Here is a 23371-nt window from a genome sequence, read left to right on the forward strand (position 1 = left end):
TCCAATCACGGCTTTTGGAGCACCCCAAGTGTTGTTCTGGGCCTATGCTGGCACCGGCCGGGCCCAGAGGCCATGACTTATTCAGTCAGGATCGCAGAGGAAAGAAAACAACAGAAAGAGACATAAATCACATGACAGAATGACTCCACATCTGAATCATTTCACAGTCACATTGCTTTCAATTTAAATTTAAAAGGTCGTGTTTTAGTGGAAGCACGGTCAAGGTCGTCTTCCTTTGCATTCTGGATGTCTGGTGACATGTATGAACTATAATGTGCATTGTTGAGTATATATGCTCCAAAGTCCCCCAAAGGAAACAATGTGGATCAGTTAGAGAAACATTTTTTCCATACGATGATATTGCGGTGCCTTTCAAAAGTGTGTATCTTATCAGGTTTAATGTGTTCTCTCTCTCTCTCTCTCTCTCTCTCTCTCTCTCTCTCTCTCTGCTCCTGAAGCCTGTGACTGCCACCCAGTGGGAGCCGCTGGCAAGACCTGCAACCAGACAACGGGTCAGTGCCCGTGCAAGGACGGCGTGACGGGCATCACCTGCAACCGCTGTGCCAAGGGCTACCAGCAGAGCCGCTCCCCCGTGGCCCCCTGCATCAGTAAGTCTCAGATCGCTCAGCAGAGTTCCTGTTCTCCTCCGCCTCTCCTGTCTATCATCTTGAATAAAGACTCCGTCAGTTTAATGCGACTGTATAGCTCTCGAGTTTTGAGTAGAGTTGTAGGGATTGAGTGCAAGTGTTCAGAATCCACAGAGGTAACGAGCTGGCCCAAAGGACTGCTTCAAGCTCGACAGAGGAACGAGCTGCTGAAGAAGGTGGGAAGTAGGTGCAGGTGTGCCGATGACTGGAAACAGACGGTGCATCTCAACACAGAGTCTCACAAGTGTGTTGGAGAAACAGCCAGGCCATGAGAGTGCAGCTGATCCTGTGGGGATTGTCAAGGCATGGTCAGTTCACATTTTTGCCTCAGTAAGCTACTGATCAACACAGGGAGGTCGGGCTCGTCTGTTTATCGGGTGGACAAATAGAAAGTGTTGTCATTTTGGTGATTTAAGGGGGAAAAAACATCTCTTGATTCCTCACGCCCCTTCCGGTTAGTCTAGATTGGGTATTTAGGAATTGCCAGAAGTGTTCTTTGAATATGGGCCACCCTTTGAGTGTGTGTGTGTGTGCTTTTAAAAAATTAGGGGGATTGTTTGATTTGCATTAAATGCCGCCACTGATCCAGAACGAACGCCAGAAGTGACAGCTGTAATAATTACCCTATTTCCTCTGCTCTCAGATGTGATTTATGCCGGCGCTGCAGCGCTCCCTCCGCCGTCTGAGGAGCTTGTTTTGCGTAAACATATTTACATGTAATCAGGCGGAGTGGAGCGACGCTGCGCGCTGTGAGGGGAATAGGGATTACCCTGCCGTGCGTGAGCCGACTGCTGAGTGGAGCTGGAGGTGAAGCCTAGGTAGAGACCAGTTATCTGATCTCACATCAGAGCCTACAAAGGCTAAAACACACACAAACTCTCACACACGGCGCTGTAAAACACCTGCCGATCAGGAAGAGAGATATAGTGTGTGAGGGAGATATAGACCCTTATATTTGGCAGACATCCTCAAGGCCATGTGGGAATGACCCGTGCCAGTTGCAACTTGTGTCCATATATTTTATTGTGGTTACATCAAAAGCGGAAAATCACTCTTATGTCATCTTTCTGCGCCATGCCTTGCGGTTTAAATGAGTTCTCATGCTAGCTAGCTACACAGTAAGGGGAAGCAATGTAGCCTTAGTCTGGTCCTGTTCTTGAGATAGCTAGACTGCCGTAAATGGCTGCTCTGGGTATCTGGGAATAAAGAACGTGCTTCGGTTTCCACTCTGGAACTTTCTCCCCTCCGGGTGCTTCCCGTCCTTCACCACGGGAAGTACCGACACCTTCGCAGTTCCCCGGGAGAACTCGGAGCTCCAAAGTCAAAAGAGGGGAGGGTTGCGTTCTCGTTCACCACTGGAACATGCCGCACGCCACTGCCGCCGTTTGCCGGTGAGTGTCTCCCCCGCAGCCCAGAGAGGAAGGCCTCCGTGCGGCGCTGGTGTTGATTTGTCAGACAGCCGAGTGCCGGCACCGGGGCCTGTCGAGAGCTGTGTCTAACCCCTGCAGAGGAATTAAAAACAGCTTGCGGACACACGGATGCCGTGCTGTGGGTGCCGCGTAGCCTCGCTCTGATTCACTCGGAGCAGATGGCGCAGGGCAGAGGGAAAACACTGCGGCCGCATAACGACAAACAAGACAAATTCCAGCAGCGGCAGCGGATTGCGAACAGGAGTGACAGGGGGAAAAGCCAGGGCTGCCCTTTTGTGTGGCTTCTTGCGATTATGCGCCATGTATTTTCCAGGGAGCCATGAATGAAAGAAGTGAATACTCTAGTGGGGGAATTAAAGAGATATTTGCTTTAAAGGTTTTTGTCACCCTTTGCCTACCAAGACCTCAGAAAAGGGGGGCCGGAATATATAAACCAGAAAAGGAGTAGCGCTAGTGTTTGGCAATCTTCGACTGACTGAAGAAAATGGATTTGGCTTCGGTGTCAGAACTGTAGGAGCAATGTTAATGTTATTCACATTGTCTGTATTATAATCTCAGATGTATAATATCCCACAATGTGGCTTCTGTTAATTCTTAATCCCAGTTGGAGTCGATTTTCTCCTCCTTCATGCTTTCTCTTGTTATTTGTACATGATCTCTCCTGTCGAAATATGAGGTCCCTGGTGTGAAGTTTCTCACCAGAAATGCTTCTGGCCTTTTCAACGTCTGTATGTCATGTCACGTCCCCCTAGCGCTAAACATCAGCCAGGGATTACAACGTGTTTTCATGATCAGCATACGTTTCTCTCATTGTCTGCTCATTCCTATTTAAATATATGTTGGTCTGTTTGGTGTTGTTTATTTTCTCTGTGTTCCTGGATGAATCCTGCTTTTTAATTCCCACCCTTGCTTAGCTCTTTCTTATGGGTTTTCTTCTTCCTTCCAACATTAATATTTACATTGTTTTCACCCAAAACATTTGAAGCATGTTGACATTTTCCCTCCGAGCCAAAAGAGGATCCATTCACGTTAGCAGAGAAATTACACTTAATCCCATAATTAATAGCAGGAATGTGTGGCGTATTAGGCCCCGTCTCCCCGTGATGTGTTAGTGTCTGTCAGGCGTGTGTGTGTTAGGAGGGCGCCACGGTGCTGTTGGGTGGGATTCGGTGGGTGGAGTTTGTGGAAATCCCCTTCTTTTCCTACAATAGTCTGTCCCATATGGCAGGGCACAGGAAGAGGCGGCCATTTTAACCCTTCCTTTGGGGGCATGTCATGCTAATGCAGAGAACAGTGCGGGGCATTGCCAGGGAGGCAGTTGAGTATAAAATGGGTAAGATAACTGCATTGGAGAGGCTGTCTAGTAATCCAAATGTAATCCTTCTTGTATATTAAACTGAGCACTTGAGTGAGTGAGTGTGGAGTAGTGCATTGTGGGATTGGGCCCTTCCTTTTGAGCTGCTCTTGGAGACCTTGTTTGCACCCCAAATGTGACCACTTTTTCCATATCAATTGAGACATTGACCTTGACCATGTATGCTGAGAACCCTCTCCTGTCTTGTGTCCACAGAGATCCCCGTCGTGAACCCCACGGCCGCCATCAGCAGCACAGAGGAGCCAGCAGGTCAGTGCCTCTCGCCTGTTCGTTTATCACCTGTTTGCAAAGTTTCTGGAATTCATGAGTAATCTGAACTGAAACCAATCCGTTTTATGAGGTTAGGATGTCTTGTAGGAAGAGAAAGTGGCTGTTCTGCATTTGGCACTGAAGGCTCTCAGAGTGCTCTGCCAATATTGATTACTTATCATAGCAGAAAATGTTTAAAACCTGCGTTCAGATTTTTATGCAAATCTGAGTTGCTTGGCCTTATTGCCTGGTTCCATCTCCATATTATTGAACTCCCTGATCTATCAGTCTCCGTGTGACCCATCGATCTGCTGCTGATTTATTAATGAAGCAGGCCCAAGGCTATTACTAAACCTATAGATTTTTTCCCCTTTCCGACATACCCATCCACATTAGGTATAAAAGATCAATACTACTGACACCGCATACCTGTCACTTTTGATCTTTCGCAATGTTGCATTTTATATGAATAGTGGGGATCTTTCTTATGAGAAACTGTCACACATTCCCCGCCCGAGGTTTGTTCAGAAAGGCCTGGTACAACCCTCCTGCTGCCGGACCTATTCACAGAGGAGAGAAGGTCAACTAGGGGCCATGCTCCCCTTGAACTGCAAAATCAATTGTGATTACTGAAATCGTCCACACCATTTTCAAGGCTGGACAAGTTTATCGGGTTTCCACATGGTGTTATAGGTTATATACCCTCTATAATAATGTATTGAACAATTAATAGTTCTGATGAAAGCGCTTTCGCCTGCCTTTACCTGTATCACATTTCATTAAGGTGACAGCACAGTGCGGACGGGCCGTTCGTCAGTGTAGTGATCGACTCTCGTACAAGCAATTAGAGTGAGTCCTTTGAGTGTGTTTGCTATCATTTGTAGTAGTTGTAGTAGTGGTGGTAGTAGAGGAGAGGGTCACGCCTGTGTGGCCAGAGCTATGTCTGCCGAGAAACAACAAGGTTCACATTCAAGTTGTTCCAGCTAGACCTCCTGATTGCTTGCAGACCGGGGGTCGAGGGTAGGAAGGTAGATTGTGACGGCTTGAACCCCAGCCAAGAAACCTGTGGTCTCTAAGCAGGGGATATAATTAGAACTGTATTCGTCTGACTTCCTCGGGAGTCGTCTGGCTGCGCTCTTGCCCGCCCTCGGAGTCTGCATCCCACGCTCCGGGGGCGCCGTGCCCTCCGTCTCTCGATGCTCTGAGACCTGAGTGCTGCCTTGGCACCGGGGCGCCCACCCGGCTCCCCACGGGTTCTGTGGCACTGGAAACTAATTTGGCCGCTCCAAACGTATAATCAGCTCACCATATGTGGTAGCTGGCCGGATCATCACGCGTGTTTACATTACATGCATGGCGGTTTGGCCACAGTGATTGGTATAATCAACACGAGCGGTTTAACGCTTTGCTTTCGCACTTCTAATCAATGTAATGAATTGATCGCTGTGGCTAGCCGCGTGCTTCTGTTTCAGGCCCCCGTTTGATTGGCCCGTTTATTTTTCTGTGCTGCTTTACAGTACAGATGTACTTACAGGTTTGATTATGGGATGGTGGTGGTTGGCTGCTTGATTAGGACTGGACTGCATTACATATCCAGTGATATTAAAGATGCCAAATTTGTTTTATTCAAGGTTTCTGAATGTAATTAGAATCAGTGTATTTTTATTTGTTATTTGAGAAGTCATCCCAATGGAAGTGTACAATATGGGTTAAGAGATCAGTCGTCACACACTGGTATTTTAGTAATCAAGTGACAAGCATGGATTTATAATGTAAACACATATCCTTTTCAATATCTACTGTAATGACTACACTTCTAAGCCCAGAGAGGTTATTGTCCATGAAAAGAAAAACACTTTGAATTGTGAGTGTGTGAAACAGTTAAAAAATAGTTTTGTGAGATCATTTGCAGTTAGTAAAAACACAAAGAGCCTTGCAATCCAATAATGCCTTTTATATTATATCAGCATGCCAGTGTAGCTGTCTTTTGGAAAAACTCCTAATTAAAGCCAGTATCTTGTTTCCCAATTAGAAATGTTTATACTTATACGGATTTAGTTCTTTTATGTTCAAGAGAGGCCAAGTCACCAGAAATATATGGGGGGGAAAAGCCGTCAATACAATTAAAAATAGAATTCTGACGGAATGGTTTAATTCAGAGAGGTACTGTACATCAAACAAACTAAGAAAAAAATTAAGTGCCAGAGGAAAGGATGGCGTGGGGAAGAAGGGGGAGGTTGCAATTTGTCCTAGTCAATTATTTAAGATGAAAAAAAAAAATCAGTAACCAGAGATCTTGAAGCAATTGTGTCTGTTTTCAGCAGCCAGTCTTCTGGGTCAATGGCTGATTCATTGGGCTTTCCAGGTGATTGCCCATTGGTAAGTGACTCTTCATGGGAAAATACACACTGGCCTCCAGCCAGCAGGACGCCAACAGCACTGGGCAACTACTGCAGCTGGGTCTCGGCTCAGAGATTCCCTTTCCTTCGAGAAAGTGGGATATAGCTCTTCTAACGGTGCTCTAACCACACCTGAGTCTCCCCAACAACAGAGCTGTCCTCACATTTATGCCCCACCAGCTCAGAGAAGGATCGGACACAGATGAGTGTAGCCTGGGACGGGTTTTGATTGTTTTGTTATAGAATTAAATACTAGAAACCATCACCCCATCTCAGCTTTACCCCTCTGTGAATTCTGTCCGGACTCGTCCCTCTACTCCATCTGGTATCTTTCAACCAAACGAACCAGCCAGGCACCCTGGGATACAGAGACTGGACCGGTGAAAGGGAGTTTTTTTAAACGGAACACTTATCCACCAGGTCTTGTAGTCTAGGCCGTTGCCCTTCCTAAAGGATCCGTGCTAGGTTCACCCTCTCTTGACTTTCAAATGCCCACGATGCCTCAGGGTAAACCACAAAGCCTAGGCCTTCCCACTCTATGCATTACATCACCCACCCCATCCCAGTTCCTAGACGCACATCGCTTTCCTTTCTTTTCCAGTCATTCAGCCACAACAAGGTGTCCACACTTCCTACCAGACCCACATCTTTGCCGGTTCAGTCTGCCTGCCCTGCCTCTCCTTTCCCACATGCCTGTGGTCCTCGATCTGATTAAACTGTCGAGTCCCGTGGCAAACATAATTCTCCTGAATATCGGTCTAGAAGAGAGATGGAATAAGTTCTGATTTATTTTCAAAATCGGATGCGTAGTTTCATAAAGACAAGGTACGTGTTTCCCCAGGCCCTCTAACCACTATGTCGCAGATCTTCCTGGTGTCACATATGTACACGGCAGACCACATTGCCCGTTTAAACTCCGAGCAAGACGATGTAGGAACACGATGCGGAATGAAATGCGACATCCTACCCCCCTATCCACCCCGGATCTGTAAATGAATTTCCCTCGCTCTCTGGTGGAGAATCAAAGCCCGCTCGCTCGCACACCCTCTTGTTTGTGTTGAGTCTCCCGATGGCGTTGCTCTGGGTCTTGTGCAGAGGGACCCAACGGGGAGGGGCAGCTGACTGGTGTTCAAACCCCCCTTGCAGATTTATTGAAAACTGCGCAGCGGCTTTGCGAGGCAGCTGGCCTAGTCTCTCTCTGGTTACCGCTAATAAAACTCCAGCCCTCTGATATCCAGCCAAGTCCCCCTGACATTTTTATAGTTTTTCTTCTTTTTTTTTCTCCACCCTCTCTTTCAGAAATCAACGCTCAAATGAGTAATACTGTAAGACTGCACGCGACGAGAAAACATTCTTTTTTATTCTATTTTTTTATACGAGGGGGAAAATAAAGAAAGGCCATATTCCTATGTTAGCCATCAGTTTTATTTAGTTGTATTTGGAACGGGAACTACCTCTCCAACTGGCGCTGAATGTTTTCATTTTGCACCGGGTAGGAATAAGGCACAGATTCATCACAGGGCAACGACAGGAGCTTTCAATTGAGTTTGCGGTCTGAGTTCTGTAGTGTGTTCAAGCATTCCTCGGGTACTGAGCAATGGGTCTCGATTATATGCGAATTCGCCTTGACTTACGCCTTTGGGATTGAAGAGTAAGGACTGCAACAGTTGCGTTTTTTGCAAATGTATAATTTGCTCGTGTAACTGAACTTCCAATCAAATATGAAAACAAATCTTTTACAGATCATGATCAGACTGTCCTATAAATTGTGAAACTTCAAAGGGCACAGGTTTTGTGAGATCGAAGTGTGCACATGCTGTTGATTTTAATCCAGTCAGACTGCGATCTCCAACAAAATCAAATGAATCGATTTCGCTATGCATGTCTACGAGGTCACAGTGACAAATATGCCGCAGTAATTTAAGACTCAGCTGGTGTAAAATGTGTCTCTCTTGAACAGGCAAACTGAAAGTGATTTGAAGACCATTCGACTGGTCTACTTGCCTTCTCTATAAGTGTCGCATGCAAAGGCAGTGCTATCTGTGCTTTAAATTTTTTGGATTGAAACACTGGCTGTCCCGGAAGTGTCCCAGGACATAGCATGTAGTGTCAGCTGCTCCCAATCCTCCTTCACTGGTGAGGAGCCGGCTTGTGCTGCCTGCAGCTCCGACCCCCCGAGACACGAACGAGCCCCTGGCCCCCGGCACTGTGCTGCAGACCCGTCACGGCGCGTACCGTAGCGGAGCGCAGCTGTACATTCGAGACTTGTTCAAGAAAGGAAAACAGAGCACTTTCCGTGTAATATTCCATAAGCCCTTTTCCCTCCGGCGTACTGCAAGGCATTAAAATATGATTTGTTGAAGGCTATTTTTCACCCCAGCTCCACAGCCAAACCTAACATTTCCTCTCTCTCTCCACACCAGCGCAGACGCTACACACATGGCCGGGGATGCAGGTGCTGGTCTGGGCAGGGGGCAGGCAGGGGAACGGGCTGAGGCCCCCCACACCCCTGCTCCCCCAGACAAGCTGTGTGTCCTCAACCCAGGATACCACACTCCACTGTAATAGAGAGACATGTCTTAGTACAAGATATTGCCACTTAAGACTAAGACGTAAATAGACACAAAAACCTACAAGCAATAGTCTTAAAGAGTTTCCTTCCCATCTTGTTTATTTTGTTGTTCTGTTTTGAGAAAGGAAAAGTAAACCCCCACTTACAAAACCAAAGCAACGTTTCCGTAGCCTACAGGTATCCTTTTCAAACCATAGAGCTTCATTGTGCTGTTCCCTTATTAGGGGAAACACAGATGTAAACCTATCCTGCTAATGCATGTTTAATGACACTGATGCACAGTCTTTGTTTAGCGCTCGATCGCGTCTCACCACAGTGATGTTTACTCCAGTGGGCCAAACCAACTTATTTATTTTGCCCCGTGCTAATGAGAACACAATGACCGTTACATGAATGTCTTTGTTTGTTTAATTTTAGGAAAACAAATTAATCTCAATTAAGGCAGAGAACAGGAGTGTATATTTGTGCTTGGAAAGGACAAAGCCGTGGCTCTGCACTCGCTGGGCTTTCACAGATTCGCACCTGACACCCTCACGTTAGCCTGGGAGCATCTAGGGGTGACCCTGCCTGTTCTATTGCACCTCCCAGCCCCCTGAGCTGACTGTCACAGCACTGCCGAGCGGAGGTCAAAGACACAGTACGATCGCAGGCACAGAGAGAAGCGAGTGTCACCTTGACCCATTTTCCGTTGTCCAGCTTTTCTGTGTCGAGCTACCCAGAAGCCCAGGGCTAGTGTGTCTTTGATATCGCCGCGCTGATGCCAGCTTGGAGACGTGCTGCTCGCCTCTCTGAGGACAGACACCAGTGCTGGCAGGCTAACACAAACACGTACACTGTCTGCGCTGGGCAGATTGAGAAGGCTCTGGCCTCTGGCTTTTTTTAGCTGCTTCTTTTCTCTGCCTGATTTAGAAAGGTAACGTTATTAATTATCCTTAATGGCATTGTAAGACTGCTTCTGTTTGGGTAGAATAACTTTTAAGTTGTTGTTTTTTTGTTTTGTCTATTTGCTCTCATTTGCTTTGAGCTTATCATTAGGATCACACTGTAGTTCTGCTGTTTAGCCTGAATCTGAAGAGCATCTAAAGAGAATCTGAGGAGAATGTCTGTGACCATGACATTCTGCTAGGTTTGCAGGAGCAATATGAAGGGACACAAAAGTTGACGAGGACGTCCTGTGCTGAGAGCTTCTCATGTGCCAGAGGAACAGGTTAAGGCCTCTGAGTGATTTAAACAGTTCAGGAAGTGAACAGTCCTGGAAAATAGACTTTTTAACTTCTACCCACCAGTTAAAGATCTGTGCCGACTTGGCAGTTATTCAAGCTGTCGAAATTGTACCTTCCTGCCTTCAAACCTAGTCTGGAAGAAATTGTGAGCACTATTTCTGCAGAAGTAGCTGTTGGTACAGTTTCTTTGCTGGGCAGTTTTGCTGATGGGTGTTCCTGGCAAGAGGGAGCTGTGATTGTGTTTGCAATTGCGTTGTGTGATTGCGTGCGGACAAAAACACAATTCTGATGTGTACTTATCATTTCTAGTGTTATATCACAGTGACATTTGGCACTTTTCCTTCCTCGTGACAGATGAAGCGAGCTGCTTGCCCCCTATGATTGCAGGGGAATTGACTGAATTATATTAAAAGTCTCTGTTGTTTCTTTCCCACAGATTGTGAATCATACTGCAAACCAGTGAAAGGAAACCTGAAGATTAACATGAAGAAGTACTGCAAGAAGGATTATGGTGAGACTTACAGTCATGAATGGTTGCCGTTGAGTTTGCAGGACATGGATGGGTCTCTGAGGTTATTGACAATCAAAAGTGTGGTGTAAGTCTCACGTTGTCTCTCTCTCTCTCTCTCTCTCTCTCTCTCTCTCTCTAGCGGTACAAGTCAACGTCCTGGACATGGAGACAGTGGGGGACTGGGCCAAGTTCTCGGTCAACGTGGTTTCAGTCTACAAGAGCCGGGGGGAGCCCCTAAAGAGGGGGGACCACTTCCTGTGGATCCACATGAAGGACCTGGCCTGCAAGTGCCCCAAGATCCAGATGAGCAAGCGGTATCTGGTGATGGGGACCAGCGAGGGCGGCGCGGAGCGGGCAGGGCTGCTGGCCGACAAGAACAGCCTGGTCATCCAGTGGAGGGACGTTTGGACGCGGAGACTCCGCAAATTCCAGCGCAAGGAGAAGAAGGGCAAGTGCAACAAGGCGTAATGGATGACGCCAGAACAGGAGGACACCGGAGAACTGGGAGCACACCTACAAAGACTGCATGTCTCTTGCCATTAAGGACCACTGTGTATATTGTATTATTTTTTCAGTTTTTCGCGTGTGAGTTTCTGTTTTTGGTGTTTTGTGTGTGTGTGTGTGTTTTGGATTGGTCTGCCTTGAAAAGGGACCGTTAAAAAGGGTACGACGCATAACTGAGAGCTGCTCCCAATCCCTCCCATCACGACAGCAGAAAAGACCTGCTTTTCTGTACAGCTTTTTCCCTGTCCTGACTCAAAAAGTATATTTGTGTCTGTGTATATATATTATATCTTATATATATAATATATGTATATGACATATTTCTGCGGAAAAATTACAGTGAGTATTATATATAGATATTTATTATATAAATATATAATGCTCACAGTTTTTTTTCCACAGGAAGAAAAAAACATTGTAGTGAATAGTTGGCCAGTCAAGGTCACAGGATGCCTAAGCCCAGTCTTAAAATGTTTTCTCCCTTCCATCATAAAACGTGTGAGGCAATCTGGATGGAATGAATTGATTGGGGATAAGGCTAGGAATTCACAGTAAAATCAGTCCTCAATGTTATCTCAAGCATAACTCCTATTCCCCACGTTCCTTTACCCCCCAGAGGAGTGGACTGTTGAAATGGGGCTTAGGAAGATCGAGGACTGACTCACTTCTCAAGCGAGCGGACAGCTGGCGAGCGCACAGAGGAAGCGGACCGAACAGAAGCTTCCTGTTCTCCCCGACAACTCCAGTTTCCCAACCCGGGACCGATAACTGCCCTGTCTGGTTCCCCCGTTCCACTGGATGTAGCTCTGCTTTAATATCCTGAACACCGACATCATGAGTCGGCCTCGCCGGTCCTGCAGTGGCTTCTTCCGCGAACTTCTCGATGTGAACCGCTACTTTCTCCCTCAATCCCCAGTCTTGTCTCATTAAGAAGACGCATGGTTTCTTGCATCCTTGCACTTCTATTTGAATCCCTCCTTTGAAGTTTTGACAATTGAATTTTTCCTATGTTTTGGGTTTTGTTCACCATCCTCTAGTCGGTGATTTTATGCATTTACTCCGAGCTGAATCAATCCCAGAGGAGCGCCAAGTCTGTTTCTGGACATAGGACTTTCTGGAAGCAGTTCATTACCATTCCAATAACAGAAAGAAAAGTTACACTCTCACGTCTCTAAATAAAGCAAAACTGGCTGTTTTTACTTTTTTTTTCTTTTTGAGGGATGTATCTGAAGGAATGTGCTTTATCTCTTTCCTGCTGGAAATCAGGCTATTCCTTTTGGCACAGTAGAATATAACCTATTTAATTGATTCCACTTGTCCAAATGTGACCTATGACTTTAACAGGAGTCTAAGTAAGAGGAGAATGACAATGACAAAAGGTAAATTCCCTGCTTTTAATTGGCCACCAAAGCTTTCGAACAAACTAACCTACACAGTCGAGAAAGTAGCCCTCTTTTAAGTGATAAACTGCAAATATTTGACTTGGCCTTTTGTATGAACACATGTAAAGTGAGCCATTTACACATTTATATGGAAAGGATAAAAAGAAAACGTAAGACAAACATTATTAGTGATGGCGACTGGCACAAAAAAAAATCCTAGTCAATTCAAATATGTTTTGTGTAAAGAATGAGAAAGTGTAGAACTGTGAGCTGCTTTATTTTTGAGTTAAATTGTTATTGAATGGCATCCACACATTGCACTAGCTCCTGCTGTCAAGTGTTTCCCCCGCCTCCTCTCAAGACCACTTAAAATAAAATAAAACATAATAAAAATAAAAATAAATGCCGAAATGCAGGAAAAACCTTTTGAGGTTTCTGATTGCCAGGCGTCTTTTAATTCCTATCCAAAAAAACAAAAACGCAGATTGTAAGAGAGTCGGGCAAAAGGCTTTCTTGACTTTTGAAAATTGAAAATTGCCTAAAATCAGGACAGACTCCAGCCAGACTCCAGGAAGCGCCCTGCTGGCTTTGAAGTTTTTGTTTTTATTATATTTATTTTATTTTTACAATTTAAGGTCATTTAAACCTCACCCTCATTGAAGAAGAAAAAAAATTGGGTAAACTGCACAGTATACATGTTTCAGAATAGTCGGCTATTAGCATGCCTGTACTAATTAGTTTACGCTATTAGTTTACTATTTTGGCACAACTGCACTGTTTAGTTTGTATGTATTCCAGGCCCTCCACAAGCACGTTTGTATGAAAATGTCAGAGCTCAGTTCACCTTCCTGTATGGTTCATGTTGACGATGTTGAAGTGTATAGAAAAGAGCAGACATAATAATTTAGCGTTGTGTGTCTTGTTTTTATTTCCTAAAGAATGTATAAAAAACATTACTGCATTAAATGAGATTATAACATTCAGCTGCACACGCTTCGGCAGTTGGACCGGCCTGCCGCACATACCCATTTTTAAGTCAGTTTTAATCCTTTTCAAAATGTTCAGAGAGGCTGGTATCTCGTCTCATTTCCAAAAAAAAAAAAAGTCCTCTTTCTTGCCGAGGAACCTTGTGGATCCCAGGAAACAATTATCTCAATATCATGTCCAGTATTGTGATCATTTTCCTAATCCTCCCAGACAAAGACTTATCTTCAGACTCACACTTCGATCTAGATCAGTTCAAATTTGTAAATATTGTCCTGTTGTAATTTAAAAAGCAAAAACTACAGTAGTGGACATTTTCGGTCACCTGAGCACGTATCTGTGTATCACTAACCGATTGAATTATGGATTTGTGATTAACAAATTAACTCAATTAACAATTCACAACGAAGCCAAAATCAGAGTAAAAACCAAAATGCAGCCGACCTGGTCACAGAAGGCGTTCTGAGAGAGTCACCAGCCATGAACTTGACAAGGATTATAGCCATTTTAAATCTAATTGAAGAGGCGATCTCTACTATACCATGCAGAACCAAATTCTAAAGTACATTTGTGTAGAATAATTGAGTTGTCCTCGTGCTTCCTTTCCTAATTTATACCTGTATATGAAGAATTTGATCTTCATAGATATTTCACGAAGTCCTTCCATGTCCAACTTGTTAGTAAGAAGTGTTTTGACAGCACTAAGAAAGCTGATTTATTCATGGGTATAGGCAGTGCCTATTTGCATTGGTGTGGACACCAATTTCACTCAGTTAGGCAGACAGGCCACCTGCTTTTTAATGTATTTATTTGTTTTTTTGGTTTGGTTTTGTTTTATTTTCCTTTCTTCTGTGCCACCCTGAGCTTTGGAGTAGGAGACGAGAGAAACACTCTGGGACCCGCAGGCAGGGGTTTAGACACTTCAGTTCAAGCATTTCTTTATTAGAGGTTGTATTGAAGAGAAAACTACAGTCCTCCAGATCGTCTCATGTTTCTATTTATTTGGTCATTCTAAAGCAGATTTAGAGATGATAAAAAGTTATCCCTGATCTAAAATGTGACCTGGGAAGGAAGCCGTGACGAAGCCTGTCAGTCCAGTCACACTATGGCATTGACGCACTAGGCTGTATAGGTGTCTTTCAATTAGCAACTGATGAAGTACAGAACTTGGAAGGATTGGGATTGGAGTTCTTTAATATTCCATGTTAAGGATACGTAACTTGAAATTGACCATTTTTCCTCAGTGCTCTGTGACACTGCAGTAAGTTAAATTACACTGTACAGAGTCGAACTCATTAGCACGTACAGAAAACTGAATGTGCAGCTTTTCCACTACAGCCTAATAGGCTCCTGTTTGTAATGGGAGTGAGGAAAGACACCTGTTGTTTGGACTAAGCCCGAGCCAAACAGCTTGGCAGTTTAATTTAAGGCTTAACAAGTTTTCTTAAACTTTTTTTTTTTGCCTCGCTAGTTTTGTAACATTCACAGGTGTGTGCCTCTCGTTAAAAAAACACAAGTAAAATCATTACGAGAGACGGGTGACTCGTATGAAAGGAAAGCAGAGAGAAATTCCTGCGTTTGGGGCTTTCTTTGTAAAAGGCATTGAATAGAAACAGGGTAGAACGGACTCTGGAAGTCTGACCATTTTAACCCACTGGGGATGACTTCCAGCGTTTTCAGCAGACGCCTGCGGATTTGATCAAAACGATGTTTATGTGAACTTAATAAGAATAATAATCCATTATCTTTTTCCGGACCCACCCTGTCTCTTTCTTAATTCATTTTACAGTTGCTGTCAGAAAACGGGGAGTAGATTTAGCTCTGGAGCTGAAGGCTGTTCAGCAGTCAGGGGAACATGTGGCCAAAACTGATAGGGACATTGAAGGCCTGTGGGGACGAGATGCCACCGTACAGCCCAGAGCAGGTGACAGATACATCAGGACAGGAGACAGGAGAGAGATTTCGCAGTTTACATCGTGTATTTTCTAGGAGTAGTCTGTGTTTGCAACTCACCTCCCAGATGTTGAGCCAAAAAATCCATCTGGATCCTCTTTTGTTGTAACACGAAGGGGGATTTTTTTCTCCCCTTTGCTTTTTGGCAACACGGTTTCAAGCCTGAAACATGAGCGAACAGAGTTATTTGTGGAAACAGTTCCCGTGTCCTGTGCGGTGGGCTGCGGTTGTGTGCCGGTGCGGTAGGTGGTTTCACAGTTTCTTCCACGAGGTTCCTAAGAGGTTTTCTTCAGAGCTCCAATATGCAAAGCTGCCCTACCTCCACCCAGTGGGATACCACTAAAAGGAAATCCTTAGACTTTCTGATTTGGGTAGTGACTGTCTGATAAGGTTGGAGCCTACACAGATGTTTGGTTTAACCAGCAGCAGGAGACCCAGAAACCAATAGGAGACTTTTTAAACAGCCCTGAAGTCAAAGTGCGCAAGAGATGAGAGGAGTCTTTGTCTCCTCTCTTTCTGCAGTAACCATGACCTTCAAGCCACCTTCAGTAGGTATATTACTGGCAGTATTAGAATGATTACTGAAGTCCAATCCCATCCTAATGAGTGCTTTCTGATCTGTTTTGAGATCTGAGAGAGATGCACCCACGTGTTTAAAAAGCTGATCGCTGTCGTGATCACAGAAGCATTGGGGTGGCTTCTGCTTCCATTTTTGTTTCACCTGTTTGTTTATTTCGTTAGCTGTCCTTCTGTGTCTGATAATAACTCCGCTGTCGTATGTGTTATGTTGTAAATATGTACTAGTATTAACTTTGATCTCTTTTGTCTGTGTCGTTCTGTTTATTTTGGTTTCTGTAAAGCGAATGTTTGTCTTACCAAGGGACAGGACAGTCCCATAAATCCTGCCACTCCTCCGGGAGACAGGGGAATTTAAACTGAGGCTGTTGAGACATCGGCCTGCTTGTTGGAAATGTATCCGCTTTGATTCAATTCTTAGTCAAGGAGGGTAACTATGGGGTAATCTGAACTTCCCAGTACTGTAGGCTTGTCCCAGAACTTCCTACCACATTCTAGGTAACCTTTCTGTCACCCATAATCCTAGGGAAGAGAAGAACGAGAGCCTTCATTATTGTCCATTACTATGAATCATTACACAGTAATAACAGGTTTGGGTACCCGTCATATGCAGCTATTGTTTATTATTTATTAATCAAAGTTGACTGCATACTTTGATTAAACACGTCCAAAGTCATCTAGAGAGTGTCCACAGATTGTTTTTGTTTTTCTGCTGCGTCAGATATTCGGGCAGTTTCGAGTTCTTTGGCATTTCTTTTTTCAATCAAATGATCATTTTAAATAAGTAATCTGTTCCTTGCCTAAGCAGACAGACGTATATAGGTATTCTATGCATTTGCAACAATCTTGTGTACTCACACTAGGCATTTCAACACCGAGATCGTTTCTCTCTGCCTTGGAGCAGACACTTGGTGTTTTAGTTAAGATGGCCGATGCAGCTCTGTGGTGACTATCTCTCACAGAGTCACATGACTAGAAGGGGTGGAGCTAGAATAGAATAAATAGAATAAGGTCAGCGACTAAAAATGAAGGGTGTTTTCTTTTTGTTTTCACATAAGACTTAAACATAGTGATATTACTTACCAATTACCCGTGGATCAGATTACCCACACCTGCAGACCAAGCAGCTTTGGATGCCCTTAAAATCAACTGACCCAGAATTTGTTCAGAGAGGAGCTTGGGGGGGAGGGGGGCAGTTTGAATTCCATCTGTCATTCATTCCTGACATGGTGTGGTTGGGGTAGGGATTGTGGGTCTGGCTCTCTCCCTACATCAATCTTTTTTTTTTTTTGGTACATTTTCTCAGATGCAATGACCACTGACTTTTTAATCTTAAACAAATAAATTATTAGTTAATGACGTCTGTCTATTGTTGTGTGTGTTTGTGTGTGTGTGTGTGAGAGAGAGAGAGAGAGAGAGAGAGGTTTTTTATTTGAGCTCCAAGAGTTTTAGATCATTCCCTGGAATACAGTGCAGTTGCCATCCAGCTGCATGTGGTCAACACTTCTGCACAGTTTGTACCAGTTTCGCTGCCTGCTGGCTTGTCTTCAGAGTCATGGGGTTTGTATCAGTTTCAAACCCACTTCCTGAATACCTTTAGATTCTTGACCCCCCACAAGATGTCAAATGAGCCTCACACTGTGGTTGGGCTTGTCCAGATCCTACCCTCAGGAATTTGAGATGTCTCTCTTGGGATCTGATCTTCTCCATGATCAGGACAGAAGGATGGGAAGATGTTTTTCTCCAGGTTTTCCATAGTCTTACAGAGCTGCAGGAAGTGCAATGCACAGGCACTAGACTAGACTCATCTCATCAACGTGGTCAGCTGGTGCAAGTCTCAGTCGGACGCGCTCCACATGAGTCCCCACCATTGCTGCCCACTAGGTCCTCTCCCACAGCTGAAGGCCTTTGCTGAGCCACAGTGAAGAGTTAACTGGGGAGGGCAGGGACTCTGATTGAGTTGCTTGGGCCAGCCCTTGTGGTTTTTCAGCTCGAATCAGAAGCAAGAGGAGAGCTCCCCGCCCTGCTCAGAGAAGGAGCTCAGAAAATAAACACTGGGGCAGCGTCCCGCGCGGCACAGAAACCCAACACCCCATCTCGGGGCTTCGACAGGAAAGGCAGATCTCTCCCCAGCCTTCTCTCCCCACCCTTTAACCAAACAGGCAGCCAGTCTCACATGGCAAATTACAGGAAAGTGGTGATTTATCACTCCCTCCTGACGAGACGCTCCGGCACAGACAACACATCTATCACCCCTCATCCTCGGAGCAGGCGGGCTGTCGGAGAGAGGGAGCACAACGCACCCTGGGCTGTCTTCTCTCAGTGGTGATTGATTTAGCACACTGGTCTCTGCTGGAAAATGGCACTTAAGGTCCTCTCTAGCGTTTGAGATCGGCGCGTGAACACTTCTAGCCTGAGAGGAACCTATTACCTGACAGTGGTGGCGGGGGTGCAGGACAGTCTTCTGGTTTCAAGTGTGACTCGACACTAATCAAGCTGCAGCTCAGCTTTGATTGGACAAGTCTGACACTTCCCCAGGTCTGAAGTGGTTGGGTCTGGAAAGCTTGTGCGCTTCATGGGCAAATCTGATCATCTCCGATTCAGATTACAAGTCCTGGACTGCCGTTGAGCACATCAGCAAATATCATTCTGCATTACACACTCACTTGAAAGCTTTGATATAAATTCAGCCCCAAGTACTGAGTGGGGGGATCTGTAGACACACTCCCTGTTGTGTAACAGGTCACTTATGATTCAGAGTTAGTAATGAATGCTTAAAAATGATGCAGGACCTCCGCCGTTCTCCAAAATATCCCCCTGCTTTTAAAAGACCACCGCATCATTTAATCTGATTAATGGGACCCTTATTTTTGGCAAGGTGACAATAAAATAAATTATTATAAAGAAGCATGAAAAAGTAGGTGAATCAATATGCATAATATGTTTGTACTGGTAGGTAAATTTGAGGATGTTTCCTTTTTAAAAAATACAGATAAACATGTTCCTTGAAGTTTCTTTCCATCCGAATAAAGAGTGATATAGATTCATGAGTCTATTTGGAGAGCTGAGTGTCTCCCTGGCTCTCTGGACTTGTTACAATGGAGGCGGCCAGACAGCTCGTCCAGCAGGGTTGTTGGAGCCGTGAAGAAACGGACCTTTCGTTTGTTCATCTGTTTGGGAATGAGTGTCTGGGGATGGGTGACCTGGCTTGATCCCTTTTTAATGCATTTTGTGATTTGCTCTGCCTTTGAAATGGCATATTTCTGTTTAAAAAAAACAAGGAAGACGGAGGGAAAACAAACCACCTGGCAAACTCCTATTGATGTGTTTCCAGTGCAGTGAAATTGCACCACAGCACTGGGAATGTGTTTGCAATTACAGTGCGTGCCAATGGACTGGAGCAGGCTAATTAATCCATTACACAGACAATGCTGCTTATCAATCCTGGAGCTTTCTGACGTTCTGCTGAGGAGGGGGAGGTGGGGTGTGTGTTTTGGGGGGGGGTATGAAATGCAGAAAAGGCGCCACTAAGGGCCCAGGACATGAGCTCAACCGGCGCGCTGTGCGGAATGCCTTTTTGTGGAACGAATCTTGGCAAAACCGGCGTTTTTTTAAGAATGGCCTGGGGAGAGCATGGAGTTTTACTGATCCTGCTTTAGTAACCTGCCAAATGAGTGTAATTTGGGCTAAATGGGAGCTCATTACCACATTGCTCCAAAGAAAAACAATGGCATTTTCAGCACGGAACATATTTCGGCAACCTCTCTGCTCGACCTGCATCAGAGCAGTGCAGCTTTGTTGTGGTCCTGGCGCAATCACATTGTTTATTCACATCTGATCATTTGTAAAACGATGACACTGAAAGTAAATGCATGAATACATACACATAATGGAATAATAATTGGAGTAATAATAATAATCCCAACTCTAAGATCCCATCCCTGAAACGTGCAGATCAAAGTGCTCTACAGTCCCAGACAATGACACATCTCAGGGAATTCAAATCGGGGATGGAGTTGGAAAAACAAAACATGCCTCAGTAACTCTTGAAGATTTCTTACATTCGGTTTTGATTGTGTTAAGATCCTTGATGTATTTCCTGTATAGAGTGGCACAGTACAAATGGAAGACAGGACAGACCTTGCTGTGTGTTACATCTCTTCTACAGTCATTGAGAACAGCTGACTTTCCAAAATGCGGTCATTTCTAACCCCACTTGGTGGAATAATTTGATGCCATTTCACGTCCCCCAGGGATCCTGGGCCCAGGTGGCCGTCCGGGTGTGCGCAGGTGAGTTTGAGGCTGAAGGTGTGGCATCTGCCAGCGCAAGAGATCTAACGCTCTCCCTGCTGCAGTAACTCTGGAAGGCTTCAAATGGAGTCAAATAATAAATATTCAGCTGTGTTTACTCCTCTTTCCTCCTCAGCACCCTGAATGAAACCAGCTGTGAGGGGAAGACACCGTTAGGGGACTTATAGCATGCGTAAAAATCATTAGGCATCTGTGTTTTATTTTAATCAGGTTGCCTTTTGAATTTTGTATTCAATAACAAGGAAGGGCTCGTTTGGACCGTTCCCTAGCCACCTCCTGTCACCCCCTTCAATTTCCTCCTGAATCCAGACTGAAATAAGCTCCCCCTCCCCCCACCCCACCATCTCAGCTGTCCCGTACCAGATACTGGTATCAATCCGAGAATAAACATCCTGTCAAGGTATCATTGTTCTCCCCGCTCTGGGGGAAACGCACGGTGAGGTGAAAGAGCTTGGGTCTAAAACTGTGAAAAACTCAACACCCATTGGTCCGGCCGGAGGCCCATCACTGCCTGGGATCCCTGAGGTTGCCAGGTAGATACTGCAAGACCGAATCAAACTCTCTTTCCTGACATTTACTACGATATTGTCTCTCCTTAAAATTCTGCATTGGCGTATCTGAAAACACAGAGGACCAAGGCTAATCAAAGTCTTTACACAGTGTTTCATTTTGTTTCGTGTTTTGGAGATTCCACTGCATCGGGGCAATAGTCAATTGAAGCCCAGTGGTCTCATACCTCCAGTCCTCCAGACCACAACTCCCAGTTGTTTAATCAGCCTGATTGTTTAGCTGGAATTTCTTTTCTCGGGTCTGTAGCCAAGCAATGCTGAAACCCTGCGCATTTTCTGGTTGTTGTTCCTGCTCGTTGTTTTTTAGTGCCCCCCACCACTTTTCAATTTAATAGGTACTGCAGTTGAAATGTCAGGATACTTTAAGTAATCAGCTTCAGAAAAAGCTGGGAAAAAATCCAGTTGAGGGAATTATTATTTTAATTAAGAGTTAACGGTGAAAGGAGCGCCACAAAGCCTACGGCCCCTGGATGACTGCGTCCGGAGACCCTGTTGGGGTGATTCTGTGATTGATGCAGACAGGACATGAGAGGGAACACGTTCAAGATTTCTGATTATCTTGTCACACATCCATTTTTTTATGCCATATATCAGTCATATTCTTTGCATTTTCTTGTATGTAACTGCTCCTATGTAAAGTGTCCCATGGGAGTGCCTTTCCCACTTTCAATCTCTCAAGGAAACATTTCCTTCATATGATAAGTTAAATGTTGTTTTTTAGTTTAGCTTTGTTATCTTAAGTAGGTTGATTGACACCTGAGAAAAAACATCCTTTCTCTTAAAGTTCTGTGACATAGAAAAACACTGAGACCCTATAAGAGTACCAGCTTCTTTGATGAGCATTACTCACATTATGAAAGATCACAGTCACTAGGGATAGCAGACAATAATTTAATTAACCCTTGTTGGCCTTGGGGAAACTCTAACCTTTAGAAACTGTCCAAGAGTTGACAGATTGAATTCCCAGGGTGACACTAACCAACTTGAGATTGACCAACTAAACCGTCTAATTAAAGGTTTCCAAAGACCAATTAAGGGCCCCACAGGTGTTACTGACTTTCCAGGTGAGAACTGTTGTTCAGCCCCACAGATAGGAGAAGGCACTCAGAGCTTGGTGTGTATTGACTTCTAGCCCTGGGCCGGCATTACTATACTTGTTTACCACTACTTGTTTTATTGGTTTTAGGTTGTAAATTCACCTTTTGAGGGCATCTCAGGGGTTATGTTATAAACTCTGGATGTGTGTTAAACCTTCAGTGGTTTAGGACTTGGGAACAATGGTTATGTATTTAATTAGTTCAATTAAGTGATTTAGGGATAAGGTAGATGAGAACCCAAGAGACCCTGTTGCACCCCAGGATTTAGGTTTAACATTTTTAAAGTGCTTCTGATTTATTGGATTAGGTACTTATTAGAAGCAGCGAGTAAAGTAATTTTTTTTCTGTCAGCCAGTTTCTTCTAGCCTTCTTGAATTGGTTTTGCATGACGTGCATTTGTGTTTAAGAAGTGTGGGATTGTAAGAGTCATAATAGTAAGATAATAAGATAATGAGCTTGGTTCACCTGGGAGGAGAGACAGATGCAGACATGAATTTTCTGACGGGGCTTACAAAATCAACGCATCCTTCAACCCACCCAGGGACCTTTCTTTCTTTATATTTATTTGGTTTGCGTTGACTTGTGCTTTTGCAGGTCAAGAGCGGCTTTGATAAACAAACTGTGTGCCCCCGAAATCCATAGCATGAATCAGATTCCTCTTTTCCCCGAGTCAGATGTCCGTGCCACCCTGAGCGGGTGGGGGGTGGGTCGGACTGGGGTTATGTGAAACCCCGGCGGACAATGGGGACCTGACTTCAGCAAAATAAGAACTCGGCCCAAATATGCAGGAGCGCCCATGTGAAAATCCGGCTGAAGCCATTAACATGATAATTGCAGGAAACACAAAAGATGGGGGAAAAATGCCACCCCCCTAAAAAGAAAAAGAAAAGTTTGATTTTAAACAAATGAGATCACAACCTGAATTTGAATAATGTAGACATTTCTCATTTAACTGTTAAAGATGCGTTTCTTGTGCTCTTGAAAGTAACTTGAGTGATTTACAGGGGATACTTCAAGTTTAAGACCTAAAGTGTATTAATCTCTGAATTGCTTAGGCAGAATACAGAAAGTTCAGAAGTCTGGAAGACACAAACAACATTCAAAGTATTTTTTATAACTGTGAAGAAGGGAATATTCACTAATGTTGACTGCCTCTTATTTTCATTATTAACAACTGAAATCACAAGCACGTGTTTTAAGTTCTGGGTGAGTTCAATTCAGCATCATTCAGTTTCAATGGATACAGAGGAAACACTGAACAGTATTACATCAGTAGTTTCTTTAACTACCAGCAAATCCCATTCTTCTTTGCTCCATTTTGGCACTTTTCTGTGATAATTTGAAAGTAATGGTCTTAATAAATAAGGGAAAGATTAAAAAAAATAGAATGAAGTCTTGCGAAGATTAATCTGTTGCTATACTCCACTGTTAAGAAAAAGCTTAATGCTTTCAACATTGCCATTTTTTAAGAAGTGATGGAGAAATTATTTCTTTAATCTCCCTACAGGGAAAAAAATAAATCTAACTTCAGTCCCACAACCGTATTATGACTCGAGTTTAATAATTCCAGATAATGTTTTCATTTTGTT

The 23371-nt window shown here is 44.4% G+C and overlaps 1 protein-coding gene across 1 annotated transcript in view; it reads left to right on the forward strand.

Moving 5' to 3' along the window:
- ntn2 (netrin 2) overlaps positions 1–17164 on the forward strand; it is a 56736-nt gene extending 39572 nt beyond the window's left edge. Inside the window, exons 4-7 of the mRNA XM_066689003.1 lie at positions 459–608; positions 3648–3701; positions 10332–10406; positions 10546–17164. Coding sequence (XP_066545100.1) covers positions 459–608; positions 3648–3701; positions 10332–10406; positions 10546–10874 — 608 coding nt within the window. The 3' untranslated portion in view covers positions 10875–17164. The remainder of the gene's footprint in view (positions 1–458; positions 609–3647; positions 3702–10331; positions 10407–10545) is intronic.
- Positions 17165–23371: the final 6207 nt, after the last annotated feature.

The sequence above is a fragment of the Amia ocellicauda genome, chromosome 17, assembly GCF_036373705.1.
Source record: "Amia ocellicauda isolate fAmiCal2 chromosome 17, fAmiCal2.hap1, whole genome shotgun sequence".
Lineage (NCBI taxonomy): Eukaryota > Metazoa > Chordata > Actinopteri > Amiiformes > Amiidae > Amia > Amia ocellicauda.